Raw genomic sequence first — 16833 nt, forward strand, 5'->3', positions numbered from 1 at the left:
CCATTAGCTAATTATGGATATAAATTTGGGGATGCTCTATTATCCGTAGTCTTTGAAATGTTGGTTTTGTTGTTTTCCTTTTACATGGTTGGTCCTTCTTACCTTCTTACATATTTGGTGATTCATGGTCCTAAGTGAACTTTCTATGGGAGTTTTTTTTTTTTTTTTTTCCCCACAAACATCCTGGACTAAAAGGAATTCCGAAACTAAGAAACTATGTGTTGTTTCTCTTGAGATGCTCCTGGTAGCTTTGGTTCTTTCGCATACTGCAGTAACCGTGGCTTCTCAGCACTATAGGGTAGAAATTTTTGAGAAACTTGCATACTTTCAGGCAGAGACTCTTGTAGTCTCCACTTCCCCACACCCTGACTAGTCAGAAGGAGCTATTTGTTCTTCCCCAAATACAAGCTTATTAGACTTTCCAAGTTTATTAGACTTTCCTTTAAGACATTCTAAAGCAAAAGAAGCAGGCATGAAAGGTGAACTAACACTGAGTTAAAAGGAGCCTACTTGTTTGGTCGGCAAAATGAGTCATGCTTCTCAGTTACCCCTTTTCTGTCCCATACCCGAGGGCTCCCCAGGTCTTAATAATGACAGCTAACATTTACAAAGCATTTGTTATATGCTAGAAGCTGTTCTAGGTACTTGGCATATATTACTTTATAACAACTATTAATATCCCTACCTTGCAGATGGAATTATGAAGAAGTTACATGACTTTCTCTGGATTATACAATGGTTTCCTCTGAGCAACTCAATACCAAAAGAAAGACCTAGGTTCAGAATGTGGCAGAGTAGGCAATTGTGAGAGAACTTGCACACAAACACACTTTGACTCAAAGAGTTTACATTCACTATTTCCTCCAAGAAGCCAAGTAAGAACAGGAAGCAAAAGGAGATAGTGTGCATCACCTGTTTGAGGATTGACAAGTGTCTCTTACTGCCTCAGCTGTCACTCATTTCCAGCCAGAAGTTTGGATGATCTCAGCTGGCCGGTTTTTGCCCTAATCTTTACCAGGGGTAGGAGTCACCTTATGACCAGGATGACAGTTGCAACCCCTCAGGCAGTGGCAGGAATCACTCTTCCTTGCACTAACTGGGAAGGTTGAGCCCTCAGGGTGTTTCTCACAATCTATGGGTTCGTAGTTGCATAGGCCCTATTCTGGTCGGCTACACTTAAACCATTACATCATTACATATGCATTGTTGACTAATTATACATTTATACTATTCCTTACAAATGTATTCAAGAACTTTTTGAAATTTTTCTTAACATGTTTATGAGTTTGAGGGACAGTTTTTTTTTTTAATTTTCTTGAGTGAGGTAGGCATACATTAGTCCTTAATGGGGTATACATGTATGATTTTAATTACATTTTGGAAAAAATGCTTATAGAGAAAGGAAAATTTTTAGTGTGAAAATTTGTTTACCATTTTTAAAGCAAAGCAAATAGGTTTTTATTCATCCCTGTTAAAATGTATCATGTGGAATCCTTAAATCATATAGAGTGACAAAGCTACACAACTGCCAAGCAGTTGACATGCAGAATCCACATTCTTTACTACTATTTTATACTGCCTCTCTACTGGTAACTAATACTTCACATTGAACTGACTACTCACAAGTGTAAAGGCCATACATACCAAGATAAAATTTAAGTTTAAGTTATCAGAGGGCAGGTTACATATGTCTTGTGAGCACCACCCAGAGGTCCCTGATCAGTAGAGATATCTCATAATGTGATTAAAAACTTAAATGAGGAGTTGCTAAGAAACTTACATAGGGGATATTTGAATTATAATACTTTCCTCTCTGGTGATAAATTGTTTTTTCTTTTAACCAAATTTCCTCTCATACAATGTAGTTAGTGTGATTACGGTTGTTGACCTTGTTGTCCACCTGTGGCTTTACAGGAAAAGATTCATGTGGGTTTCTGAATGGAACTTTGGCTAAGAGAAGTTAACACTGTCATAGAGAAATCTGGGCCTTGGCATCATGGGTATTTCTGACATAAGATTAATGGGTTGATGAAACTATAATTCTGGCTTGTGCTTGTGGGTTTGCAGAGAAGGCATTGCATAAGGCATCAAAGAATAACTGGACTTTAGATCTGAAATACTACCAGAGAACTTGGATCTGAGGCAGATCTATGGGATGCATACAGTTGGAATAATTATGCCAAGTCTTACTGAAATATGGAAACTACAGGTTTATGATTACATAACTTTCAAAGTGTGTCCTTGTTGCCCCATAGAACACAGTCCAGAAGGTGAGCACCATTTGAGTGTTTTTTCTTTCGCATAAAATATATGACCTAGGAGAGTGCTATGCACTCACATTTTAAAATATGATAAGATGCTATTTACTGTGATCCTCAACAATTCTTGGAGAAGTCAGAGATTATAAAGAATCCTGAATTATCAAAGCAAGGAAACAAATTCAATCTTTGTTTGCTCAAGATTCATGTTACAAGAGAAATGGTGGATATTTACTCCCAATCCCTATCTTTGGAAATCCCTATTTTGTGAGGTTATCAAAAATCATTGTAAATTGATGTTAACACTTTATGTACACCATTTAAGAGAACAGAAATAACATTCAAGAAGTGCTTACAAAATTCCTAGGTCCCATAATCCTCATGACATCAATGCTCCAGTGAAATCAGTTTAGACTGACAGAGCTGAAGTTTATCTACCAAGATTTGCCAATTAGTAATTGTCAGAGATGTGATTCATGCCCCAGTTTGTCTGACTCCAGGCTTTGTTCTTTTCACTATGGTATAATGCATCCCTTTTGGAATTGTGTTTAACCACGGATAAGATAATGATATTTGCCCTTTTGTGTGTAGAGCTCACCATTAGTCCATATAAACCTATAAACCTTATAAATACTTAATGTTAAGTACTTTTACTACTCTCCACTGAGGATGAAAAAAGCAATTTCCAATTGATTGAATGCATTTTCAGACATGGTTTACTGGTAGAATAGTTTCAGGCAATTCTGTCTTTCTATTCTACTCAGCAGAGATTTTCTTATTTATTTTGTAGGAATGAACACACACGATAGATGTGTTTTGAATTAGCTTGAACATTACTTCTCTCTCTGATAAATAAGCAACTGGCTATCAGGGGACCAGATGAGATATTCCTTATGCTTCCCATTCAGGAAGGTCATAGTTGAGGGGGCAAAAGATGTGCTACGGATATCTCACATATCATGTTGATTAACCTCCCACTCTTCTATGTAATCTTGTGCTCTGCATTAAGAAGTCAAGATTCAAGAGAATGACATCAATTTGGCATTTTACTCTGAAGCCATCATGAACAATTTCCAAATCCTGATGAAAAAGAAGTAATTATTCCTTTGGTGCTGATCATGATCATTGCAGTCAGTAGAGTCTCATCTTTTGCTGTATATACCTTTTGAAAAACCATTGTGATATTCATTGAAAAAGAAATACAGAGCCTTGGGAAACTGTGGATCCTAATATACCACAAGGTTTATAATAAACCAAAAATGGGAACCCTGTTGCAGGTCTGAAGTGGGAAGAAATGACCAGTCTTTGCCCCATTCTTCCAAGAATTAATCTATGAATCTAGGGGAAACAACTTTGTACAAACTAGATTATGGATACCACTGGGTGGTCATGCTCCTACATGTCTGGGGTTTGCCTACTTTCTTAGGAATTAAAGGTAGTGCAGTAATAATCACATAGCCTAAAAATAAGTTTCTGTGTTTATTGTTATAAATTTGAATTTTGCCACATTGATTTGTTTATGATGCCTAAATGTCTTCCTTGAAAGGTATAAAGATTTAAAAATTTTGTTGTTTTAAAATATTAAAATACAATTTGTGAAGGAAAAAATAAAAAAAAGATTCAAAACTGGGAGAATTGTGTTGTGGTCTTATTTCAGTTGCACTGTGGAGTTTTCTTATCCAGTCACATTTATTGTCAAGTATCTAATGCAAACAAATGACACAAGTTTGTAAGAGAAAAGGATAATGTTAGAATTATTCTATAACCCCAGATTTGATGAAAATTAAATGCTACTCATATTGTTTCTGATTCTATTGCATTTAGTTGATAACCCCAAATAAACTCATCTTTTTACTGAAATAAGAATATTAACTTCACACTAATTAGAGTTAATGAATGCTCGAAACAACAATGTATTACTTGATTTAATATTCTGCTTGACTTATCTAAGCCTGGCTTTTTCCGGGACATAGACTCTCCATTTGTGTCATTCTATCAGAATAATGCTATTTGTGTATATTTCCACAATGCCTACTTCACACTGAACAGAAGGTATGAAATGGAGACCTCACTGAGATTATCCCATTTATGGATAATCTTCCTTCCTTCCTTTTTTTGAGATGGAGTCATGCTATGTTGTCCAGGCTGGCCTGGAACTCACTTCTCTTTCCTCAGCTAGGCTTATTTTTACACCACCCTCAGCCCCTGCGCTTTTCTTTCTTTCTTTTTTTTTTTTGTTTTTTGTTTTGTACTGGGGATTAAATACAAGGTGCTATTAGGGCTACATCCAAGCTCCTTTATAAATTTTTTACTTTAATACAGGAATTCGCTAAATTGCAGAGGCTGGCCTCGAAGCTGCGATCTTGCTACTTCACTCAACTAGTAGCTGCGATTTACCATAGTGTGTCACCGCGCCTGGATGATACATCCCTTTTGATAGCTGACAAAACACATATTTATATGCAAGGGAGAGAAAAAGCATTAGTTGAAAATGGCATCTGAAAGGTGTGTATTAGCAGTCAGATTTTTATCTGAACGTGGGAGGGAAGAAGGAGGTAGAATGAGAGGAATGAATTCCAATCCCTGGTAATCTGAGACACTTTTGAACTGGGGATTAACAAAATATATACATAGAATGAGAAAATTTGTAGGAAAGGAACAAGAGATCAAAGGGCACAGATGGAAAAAATAGTTCACATTTTTTAAAATTTCCAATGGGTTAGTTATAGATAAGTATTTGGGAACAGATTGGAGTCTGAAAGGCAGGCAGCTTGAAGGTAGAAATGCAGGAAGTTTTCGATTTAGGCAAAGTCGAGTTCCAGCATTCAAATCTCTCCAGCCGGCCCGCCAGGACGTCACAAAGCCCGCCCTTCAACCACAGAGCTACGCCCCCTTCGTTGGTTGTTCCCTGAGCTTCCAATACTTCCCTCCTTCCCTTTGACTCCGCCCACATGGCCTGGAATCATTTCCTGTGTGCCGGATGATGATTGGTCCAGAAGTCGGAAGTGAGGGCGGGCGGTGGGGCCGTTGCCGCAGTGACAGTGCTGGGGGAGTCCGAAGATGGCGGCGTCGCGTCGCTCTCAGCATCATCACCACCATCATCAACAACAGCTCCAGCCCGCCCCAGGGGCTTCGGCGCCGCCGCCGCCACCTCCCCCACCTCTCAGTCCCGGCCTGGCTCCGGGGACCACCCCAGCCTCCCCCACAGCCGGTGGTCTGGCCCCCTTCGCCTCCCCGCGGCACGGCCTAGCACTGCCCGAGGGGGATGGCAGTCGGGATCCGCCCGACAGGCCCCGATCCCCGGACCCGGTTGAGAGTACCAGCTGTTGCAATACCACCAGCACAATTTGTACCGTCGCCGCCGCTACCGTGGTCCCGGCGGCTTCTGCTTCATCTGCCGTTGGGGTCGCTCCCAACCCAACCGGCGGTGGCAGTAACAATTCACCGTCGTCCTCTTCTTCCCCGACTTCTTCCTCATCTTCCTCTCCATCTTCCCCTGGATCGAGCTTGGCTGAGAGTCCCGACGCGGCCGGAGTTAGTACCACTGCAGCCTTGGGGCCTGGGGCAGCGGCACCTGGAACAGGGGTCCCAGCAGTGAGCGGGGCTCTACGGGAACTACTGGAGGCCTGTCGCAATGGGGACGTGTCCCGGGTAAAGAGGCTGGTGGACGCGGCAAACGTAAATGCAAAGGACATGGCAGGCCGGAAGTCTTCTCCCCTGCACTTCGCTGCAGGTCAGAGACTTTTGAATTGTTTATTACGAGTTTTGGGGTGGGGGGACGGTGGTCCGATTAGGGAAAGAAAACAGGTTATTAAGGTGAAACAAGATGTGGGCGTGGTTATGGTTCTTTAATACCTCACAGGAAGACAAGAGGTTCCTTTCTTTAGGTAGCGCCTGGGGGACTGGGGCGTGGAAACGAGACGTGTGAATCCATTCTTTAGTGTTTGCACAGCGATGATACTTGTAATTATTCCCAAACTCCCTGTAGCGTAATCTCTGGATATGCATAAACTTTTTCAGTTCTGAGTATGTTGGTATAAAGTTAGATTTGGCTTTAGAGTGTGTACTAGTTTATTGTGTTTTTACAACAGGGTTATGTTCCTTGAGGACAGTTCAGAAGTTTGATGTAACTCAACAAGTGTTTAAGGATGTAGCACAGTCTTTGTAACTTCCAGTGGAGTTTCTGAAACTACTCTTAAGAAGTTTACTCTTAAGTTAGGAAGTCCAAAATATGCCTGTATGCAACAACTGAGAGAACAATATTTGACTGCATTATGTAATGATGGGAGAAATACAGACTTTGAACTTGTGGACACCAGTGTTAGTCGTGTAAAAGACTCAGTTGCTTCAGTTTACTCGTGGGCAAAAATTATATAGTAAGACTGTGTGACAATTTGGTGAGAATTATCTGTCACATAAGTTCTACAATAAATAAATAAAATATAAAAAAGATGCAAATTCCCAAACTCTGGACCTCACACTTTTTTTTACCATTCTTTTTTTTTTTTTTGTTTTGAGCAAGTAGTTGACTATTTTCTTTTAGAAACACTTAATATATATTTTTGTAAAATACAGAGAAAGGTAAAACAAAAACAAATGATAACAATCTCACTGCTCATATACGCCCTATTGATATTAAAAAAATAAAGGTAATAATGTTATATGCATTAGAAACATTACATTAGAAGTAGTTTATGTATGTTATAAAATTCAAATAGGACAGAAAGATACAGAATGAATGGGCACCCCCCACACACATACATTTCAAAGGTAACACCAAAGGTAACCTCTATTAAATTTCTTGCTACATTTATAATGTATATCACATCACTTATTCAATTGGTTGTTAATAGTAAAACATGTTTAGAACTTTGTTTTGACTGCAGCTCAGCAGATACTGTCCTAATTTTACAGATGATACAAGTGAGGCACATACTGTTTAATCCTAATTCATTCAAGAAATAGTGAAATTTGGATGTGAATTCAAGCAGTTTGATTTTAGAGTTTGTGAAATTAAGCTTAAGCTATCATAATCTATTCCTGGGATAGGTAATGTTTCATTTTTGTGAGTAATTGCAGTGCAGTTACTGATTTTGGGGGAAAAGTAATAGGGGGTTTATAGACAAGAGTAGCTTTCATATTTTTTTATTGTAACCATACTCAGAAATATATTTTACATTGTCACACTCAAACAAAACTGAATCAAAAGCTTCAGAAACTGCATTTTCCCTTACACATATGTGGTACTTGGATATTTTATCATATTACATTTCATTCTAAGCCAAAGATCTATTTAGGATCATTACCAGTGAGTGGTATGAGAAACACAGAAAATCATTATTAGATCAGTGCATCCATCCTTGATATACAGACATTACTGTTAGGAATTTAGTGAATTGAGTCATAAATAGGCTTTCATCTGAATAGATGTTCACTCAACGGTCTTGCATGTTTTAGATGAAATAGCATTTCTTTTTCTTTAAGCTAAATGAAAGGTCTAAGTCTGATTTAATAAATCAGCCAAGTTTGTTTACTTTTGCAACTTTATTCTAAATCTGTCTTAACATAGTGTTTCACAAGTTTTGTCATTTCTTACCATACCTCTTTATAAGTAATAACTAACAAATTATAATTAGTTATATTTATTTGTGTATTAATTTACTTATTTAAGATTATTAGCACATAAAAGTGTCTTCCAAATCACACCTCATCTATTTGCCAGTTACTTTTAATTCTGCTCTTGAGTTTTAGATATACCCAGGTAATCTAGAATACAAACAATAAAACAGCCCTGTAATTATGTTGTAGTTATAAGAACTTAACCTTGAACTGACTTTTAGGAAAAAAAAAGTTGTAGTTCACTTGTGGAAAACAGACAAAACAATAAAATTCATGATATATTCATGATATAAAAACATAACATTTTTGAGTCAATTTCCTTTACTTCCATGCTTCTGGGCATAACATTAAAGCTTTGTTCAGTGTAGTTTCCCTCAGGTGTAGGCTGAGTAGTTAAATGTAATTTTTTGTTGACTATTGGTTGGTTATTATGGTAGTCATTGAATATGGTAGTCAATGAAATAGCTATTTTAAAGATAGGAAATTGGTAAAATCCCTTGGGTGGAAAAGTTGCAGTTCACTTTTTCATAAATATTTTATTACTTACAGGTCAGGTATTAAATACTGGCACAATTTTGGAGTAGCAGGTAGTCCTTACCCTAATGCAGCTTCCAGTGTATTGGGAAAATCTAAAGAACAACAGTTAACAAAAATCCACAAAGTGTGCTACCCAGAGTGATAGGAAAAGAACAGTGTGCTCTCTTTTGGAGTGTGTGATTGGGGCTGTTGTTCTGGGTTTGGAACAGTTAAGAAGTCTTTCTAGATAAGTAGTTTTTTCTTTAAAGAAGGAATTCAAAGGTTAAGTTCAAGCTAGCCAAGCAAATGATGGAAGGAACAATAAATAATGCCTTTATTTCTATTTAAAATTGAGTTTACTTTTCTGTAGTATGAAATCAAACCATTTAAAAACTTCAGGAATAGTATTGTCATATTTAAGTCTTTATGATTTCACTTTTATTGCCATAAGAATAATTGTATTCTTTCTAGCAGAATTAGTAATAGAATTAGCCTGGCCACAATTACAACATAATCTTCGCTTTTTAACTGTTGACTAGAGTTAATATGAGACTTGACTTTTCTACAGATAAGGTTCCCCTGCCCTGACATTCTGTTGTTAGCAATACAGCACTCAAAGATCTTCATAAACAGTACCAATCTGGAGCAATACCATCTTCTTAGTTCACTTCCTAGTAGTGACATATTTTTGAGACAAGGTCTATTTTTGTAGGAAAGTTGAGGTGAGGGTTTTGTTTTGTTTTTGTTTTTTGTGGTTTTAACAAAGCATTGGATTCTGAAGACATTTTGAAGTAAGGTTCCTGGTAGTTAACATATGACTTGGATTATGATATGTAATATGAGGTGTTTTAGCGTCAAAACCAGCAAAATGGGGATACGAGTTTTTTCTTTCAATTTGGATGGTAACGTATAATATACACTTTACTCTACAGTGGTTGCTCAACTCACTCCTGATGCTGAATTTTCAGCATGACCATGGTTGTCTGCCCTCACCCCGCCCTTCAAAAAACACTCTGTCCTCTAAACACTGCCCATCATTGGGTATGAAAATAAGTCAAAATGCTTCAGTCCTGTAGTGGAAATCTTTTTGCACTTTTAATTGTACCGCTTGTCTTTGGTTATACTTTTAAGCAAATGTCTTGCCTTAGGATTTAAGAAGGGTACTAAAAGGAATTAGTTTCATAGACTAACAAATATCTTCCTAGACTTCAAATTGTTGATTACAAACTAGATTATGTTTTACTTGGTGTTACCTTAGAACCTTACACTTTCCTTAAGAAACCTCTCTTTATAGGAGGCTAAGGTAGTAGGATCACAGGCTCAAAGCTAGCTTTAGCAACTTAGTGAGGCCCTGAGCAATTTAGGAAGACCCTGTCTCAAAATAAAAAATTTTTAAAAATGGTCTGGGGATGTGAGTCAGTGGTTAAGTGCCCCTTTTTTTGTGGTTAAAACCCACAAAAAAATCTCCCACATTTTTATAAAAAATTCCTATAGAACTTCTAGTTAGAAAGACCAAATGTTTCTTTTGCCTTAATGATACCACTTTTTGGAAGCAAACGATTTAAAGAATAACAAGCAATCTTTTTAATCAATAGAGGAATACTTACATAAATTGCAATACTGCATAATTTCTGTTAAAATTACCTGCTTCAGTGTTCCTCCATCTAAGATATATATATATTTTTTAACGAATGTCAAGATTGTATAGCTTATTATACACTTAGGCAATATGGTATAGTGTATTGCTCCTCTGCTACAAACCTGTAGAGCATGTTAATGTACTGAATATTGTATACAGTTATAACACAGTTGTGTAAGATATTTGTGTATCTAAACAGAAAAGGTGTAGTAAAAATACTGTATAAAAGATTTTAAAAATTTGGAATACTGTGTAGGGCACTTAACCATGAATGGAAGTTTATGACTGGAAGTTACTCTGGGTGAGTTTTTGAGTGAGCGGTGAGTGAATGTGAAGGCCTAGAAATTATTGTATGCTGCTGTAGATTAACATTAACATTGTACTCTAATGGCTACATTAAATTTACAAAAAATATTTTCTTTAATGGTAAGTTGATCTTAGCGTACTATAATGTTTTTACTTCATAAACTTTAAATTTTTAAACTTCTCATTCTTTTGTAATAACACTTAGCTTAAAACACAAGCACTTTCTACAACTGTTCAAAAATATTTTCATTCTTTTTTAAAAAATTTTTTTAGTGGTCGGTGGACCTTTATTTTATTCATTTATTTATATGTGGTGCTAAGAATTGAACCCAGTACCTGACACAGGCTAGGCAAACGCTCTATGACTGAGCCACAATAACTCTTTTTACATTCTTGTTCTGTAAATTTTTTTCTATTTAAAAAAAATTTTTTTTTTAACTTTTGAAATTTTTTTTTTGTTTAAAAAATCAAAACACAGACATACACATTAATTAGCCTGGGCCTGAACGGGGTCAGAATCATCATTGTCATCCACATCCAAGTCTTGACCCACTGGAAGGTCCTCAGGGGCTGTCAACCCCTGTGATAACAATGTTTTCTTTTGGAATGCCTCCTTAAGGAGGCTGTTTTACAGTTAATTTCTTTTTAATAAGTAGGAATACACTCTAAAATAAGAATAAAGAGCATAATGTAGTAAATACATATACCAGTAATAATCCTTTATTATCATTATCAAGTATTATGAACTGTACATAATTGTATGTGCTCTAGTTTTATATGATTTTGCAGTAGGTTTGTACCGCCACAACAAACACAGGAGTAACATGTTACTGAACATCACAATGGCTATGAGGTCACTAGGTGATAGGAATTTGTCAACTACATTGTAATTTTATGGGACCAGTCATGGATGTGATCTTTGTTGAGCAAAACATCATTTTGCACTTCTTGACTTTATACCAGGAGTTGGAAATCACTGGGAGCCATCTTAGAAGCTGCCTTCCACCTTGGCCTTGTTTTTCATTTCCTAGCTTACTATAAAACCGAAGATCATTAGTTTTTAGACTTGACTTTTCTAGATCTTAAAGTATGAAATTTCTCTCTAATCACTTTTTGATGAATTTCACATATTTCAATATGTAGCATTTTCATTATCATTCAGTTTGAAATGTTTTCTTATTCCATTTGTGTTTTCTTCCTGTTCCATGAGTTATTTAGCAGCACTGTGGACTTTTTTTTTTTTTTTTTTTGGGGGGTGGTAGTAGGGATGGAACCCAGGGGCACTTTTACCACTGAGATACATCCCCATCCCTTTTTATTTTTATCTTGAGACAGGTTTTAAGTTGTTGAGGGTCTTGCTAAATTACTGAGGCTGGCCTGGAACTTGCTGGGATTACAGGTATACACCACTGCTCCTGGCTAGCATGTGTTGTTTAATTTCTAAATTGTTGATATTTCCTAGATGTCTTATTATTGATTTCTAATTTCATTTTACTGGGATCAGAGGACATACCCTATATAATATCAGTCCATTCAAATGGACTTTGAGACTTTCGTTCTTTGGGCCAGCATTTGATCTGTCTTGGTGAGTGTTTTTGAAAAGAATTGCATTATGTAGTTGTCGGCTCTAATGTTATATAAATATCAATTAAAATGAGGTAGTTGATAGTGTTTTGATCTCATCTTTACTGATGTTTTTGTCAATTGCTTAGATCTCCAACTATAGTACTAATATTGACTATTTTTGCTTTTGTATATATATATATATATTGTCTATTTTTTTTTCCCTAGTACTGGGGATTGAACCCAGGGCCTTGTACATGCTAGACCTTCACTCTCCCACAAAGCTACAGCCCAAGCCCAACTTCGTATTTTTAAGCTCCATTAGTAGGTACATAAACATTTATGATTATATGATTGGTTGGGGTTGTGGCTCAGTGGTAGAGCGCTCGCCTAGCATGGGTGAGGCCCTGGGTATGATCCTCAGCATATTTATTAAAATAAATAAATAAAAATATTGTATCCACCTGCAACTGAAACAAAATATTAAAAAAACAAAAAAATACATTTATGATTATATGTTGATTTAGCCAAATTGGGCTGCTATAAAAGTATAATAGTCTGAATGGTTTATAAACAATAAAAATTCATTTCTCATAATTCTGGAGGCAGGAAGTCTGAGATAAGGGGGTGGATTCTATTGAGGGCTGCCTTCTGGGTTCCTGACTTTGGCCTTCTTATTGTACCCTCACATGGTGGAAGCAGAGAAAGAGAACATTCTCATGTCTCTTCTTAAAAAGGCACTAGTTCCATTTATGAAGGCTCTACCCTATTGAGCTCATTACCTCCCAAATATATCTTCTCCAGCTTTCTTAGCTCACTATATAAGCTAAGCATGGTATATTTTTCCCAGTCATTTACCTTTCAACCTGTCTTAGTCTTCAAAGTGTATCTGCTGTAGATAATATAAATTTGGGTGTTGCTTTTTTAAACATTCTGACAGTTTGTCTTTCTTAATCTACCCTATTAGCTAATATTGAGATGTCCAATTCAAATTCAGAACTACTGGGTTTTTACTTAACTACTTCTCTTTTCCATAGGTGCATCATTTCTTGTGATTTTCAAGAACCTAGTTATTATAGAATACCACATAATTACTTATTTGCTTAATTCTATACTATGCACAGTCTCAAAATAATCATAGTCACTGAAAATAGTTGAAAAGTTGCATAAGCTTCCTTAATTTTGCTTTATTTTTCTAAATTGTGAGAGGATGTAATCATTATATACTTTCTCTAATAAACTTAATTTATTATATTTTAGTTCTGTAAGTATATATGTGTAATAGTCCTCAAATGTGACTGTCATATATTCCTCCCCTTGATGTATAAATTGACTATTACTTATCTGAAATACTTGGGACCAGAGGGTTTCAGATTTTGGATTTTCTCAGATTTTGGATTATTTGCATATATGTAATGAAATATATTAGGGATAGGACCGAAACCCCAACATGAAAATTCATTTTGTGTTTTATTATACTTTGTACACATGGCCTGAGGGTAATTTTATACAGTATTTTTAATGATTTTGTTCATGAAACAAAGAGTCATAGTGTGGAATTTTTGTAGCATCATGTTTGAAAATTTGAATTTTCCCATTAGGATACTCAATTTTGTGTGTATGCTGCATCATTCACCAGGAGAAGGATCCTGTATTTTTCTCTGTATTTGAGTTGGTCTTGTGACTTACTGGGATGAGTAGAATATGGTAGAAGTTACGCTATGTAACACTTGAACTTTTAGAGATTAGAAATTTTTACTTTTGTCTACTGGGAACACTCACTTTTGAAGCCCAGTCTCCATGCTTTAAGAAAGATGGGATGGAGAAGTAAGACTGGTCCATAGTCCTCAGTGAAGCGCTCAGTCAGTACGCACTGCCAGCTGAGTGAGCAAGCCACCTTAGATACTCTAGCCTCACTTAGCCTTCAGTGACTGAGCTTGTTTAACACACAGTATATCCCCAGATGTAAGTGGTGGTTGTTATGTTGAGCCACTAAGTTTTGCAGTGATTTATTAGCCTATCATGAAGGGCCATGTTGCAAGCATCAATATTTTAAAAAATGGAATCTTAAAGTGAGAACCCAGCAGAAGAAAAGTAATCAAGGAATGTAAATGATTCTGAGAAAATATATTTTATTATAGTATTTGGTTTTGGAATAAATCATTAGCTTTGTGATGAAGTGAGGGAGAAAATGAATCATGGTCACATCCCACTTTTTTTTTTTTTTTGCAAAAATTTTGGCATAAAATCTGCTACAATTATGTGGTGAATATCCATTTATGTATTTAAAGCCTCCTTTGTTTCATAGACAAAGCAGTCTTTTGGGCAGTTGACTATAAAATATGCAGTAGATTTCAGAGGTGGTGCCTCTTTATTTTCCCCTTATGTCAGGGCACTTGAAGTTACTTTGCTCTGTTGTATTCTGGCAGGCTCAGGAAGTTAGTATATAGCTAGAGAAGAGAGGAGAAAGGAGGGGGCCAAGTTCGAGCATGGGGACCAGGAACTGGTTTGAATGCCCTCTCCAAAACTCAGGTTTAATTTCCATTATTACAGTATTAGGAGTACTTAACTTTCACAGGTGATTAGTGCTGTTGTTGTGGGAGTGGGTTCCTAATAAAAATGATGAGTTCGGCCAGTTCCTCTCTGTGTTGTGCAAATGACACGTTTGCTTGCCCTTCCATTTTACCTTAAAGCAGCCCTTGACCAGATGCAGACCCTTGGATCTCAGACTTCCCAGCTTCCAGAACTGTGAACCAAACAAATTTTGTTGTTTGTAATTTAAATTTTCATTGTTTATAATTGTAGTATTCTGTTAAACAGCAGACAGTGAACTAAGATACCCATCATTTATGTGGACTCATAGTAAGAAATTGAGTAGGATAAGTTTAGCAGTATGGGAGCAAGTGAGTACTAGATGAAACCTCCTCTTATGGAAATTTGCTTACTAAAAATAAAGCGTGTACAAGAAAGAAACATCTAGAAATGGACCTTTAGTTCAGTGTTTGAATATAAAACTGTATTCTTTAAAAAGGATTGGATAGGGTGAGTTTCTTAGGGCTTTCCGCTAAAGCCTAGGTGCTCAGGATAAGTAATTTTTTTCATTTTGATTTCGAGTAATTGAGGAAACTTTTGAGTGTTTTGTTTTTGAGTGTTCCTCCTTTATAAGGTTTCATCAGATTTCCAAGATTGCTTTTCCACAGGGTGAGTTGTTGGGTTCTTTTGTGAAACTTGTTTTGCCTGTTTGTTCAGGTATCTGTTTATAGAATTAAAGCAGCATGAGCTTAAACCTGCTTTATTTATTTACTTTTTCTAGGCTTTTATTTTCGAGTGTGTAAGTTCCTCATTCAGTTTTAACAAATGAACTTCTTTTAAATTATTGGAAAAGGAGAAATAAAATGACGTAAAAATTTCTTCTCTTGCCTTTTCAATGTGACAAACTGAACTGCTGTTTGGTGGAAGCTATTTCATTCTTTGGACCTGCAACTGTTTTCCTCTGTGGTAGATTTGAAAAAAGTGAAGAAACCTGTGGTAGTTAGATGATTTCTGTTAACTACAAGTCCTAACTGATAAGAAGGTGTTTTGAATTTACCTATTGACTATAAAACCTTAACACCATAGTTTCTATGTCGGTTATAGTTTAAAAATAAATGAAACCTCCTGATGCCTAGTTTTCTATAATGCTTTTGATCAAGTATAAGTAAATACTGAAAAGCTTAGATGCCTTCATTTTGATATATTCCTCAACTGTGGGAACTATTTTGATATTTTTATCCATCCTGTTAATAAGTTGTACCCTTCTTTTCTATGCTTATGTTGTGTTGACTATGGAAACTTTTATTTTTAAAGAAAGAAATGATATGGTATTGCAGTTAATGAATACATTTTAATTATGTTTTAATGTCTTGGGATGCCATGTTATGCTTTTCTTCTTTGCAGGGAAATATTTTTGTTTGGAAAAAAATGTCTTTTGAACTAATTTTTAGAGCAAGCGATTAGAAATTGGCTTCCCCCTAAATAATAGTACCCACAAAAAATTAACAATAGGAAGTTGTAACTGTTATTGTATTGGAATTTTATGAAAGCAGATAAATTTGGGTATATAAAATGAGAACTTCAATATCTGTGAATTGCTCATAGTAGTGCTTAATAAATATTTCAACAAATGAACTTTTAAAGTTAGCACTTCTGATTTCTGATCTTTTGAGTTTTAAGTATGTGAATTTTTACATATTCTCTTCCAGAAACCATATAAAGGTGGTTCTCAAACTTTGCATTTAAATAACCTGGAGGGCTTGTTAAAACACAGGTTGCTGGGCAGTCCCCTCTGTCTTCCCTACCCCAGTTTCTCTTCCAGCTGGTCTGGAGTGAGCCTGAGAATTTGTATTTTTAACAGGTCCCAGGTGATGCTGATAGTCTTTGAGAGCAATTAGTCTTAACCCAGAACCAATTAAATCACTAGTGTAGAGGGTTGAGCTTTGTTCTTTTAAAATCTCCTGGTGATTTTCATGTGCAGGCAAGGTTGAGAGTTATTGCTTCAGGATATATGAAACCCAGTTAAGACTTCTAAGTTACACAAACTTCTAAGTTACACAAACTTTTATGAATTGGAAAGTATTTTGACAGCTTTTACCCACTACTTATAACCCTGTGAAATGGTTTTTATATATGAAGGAAAACTGACTTGGTATTCCTGAAATTGTAGTTATAGGGGTTCTGAGACTATGAAATGAACTAAATGTAACTGCTAAAGTTTTAAGATCATGCTTTACATATAATCCTAGAGAGATTTTGCATGTAGATATGTGTTCCTAAGCTCGTTTTCCTAAAAAGTTCAACTCGGTTATATTCCTAACATACCATTGGCCATATCAGCCATAGTTTCATAGTTTCTTCTTTGAAATGCAGCATACACACAGAAGTATGCACAAATCA

General features: G+C 36.1%; 1 protein-coding gene across 1 annotated transcript in view; it reads left to right on the top strand.

Annotated features, from left to right (window-relative positions):
- Positions 1–3925: 3925 nt before the first annotated feature.
- The window catches only part of TNKS (tankyrase), a 197000-nt gene continuing 184092 nt past the window's right edge, over positions 3926–16833 (top strand). The window contains exon 1 of the mRNA XM_079139072.1: positions 3926–5991. Coding sequence (XP_078995198.1) covers positions 5319–5991 — 673 coding nt within the window. The 5' untranslated portion in view covers positions 3926–5318. The remainder of the gene's footprint in view (positions 5992–16833) is intronic.

Source organism: Sciurus vulgaris, assembly GCF_902686455.1.
Source record: "Sciurus vulgaris genome assembly, chromosome: 5".
Classification (NCBI taxonomy): Eukaryota; Metazoa; Chordata; class Mammalia; order Rodentia; family Sciuridae; genus Sciurus; species Sciurus vulgaris.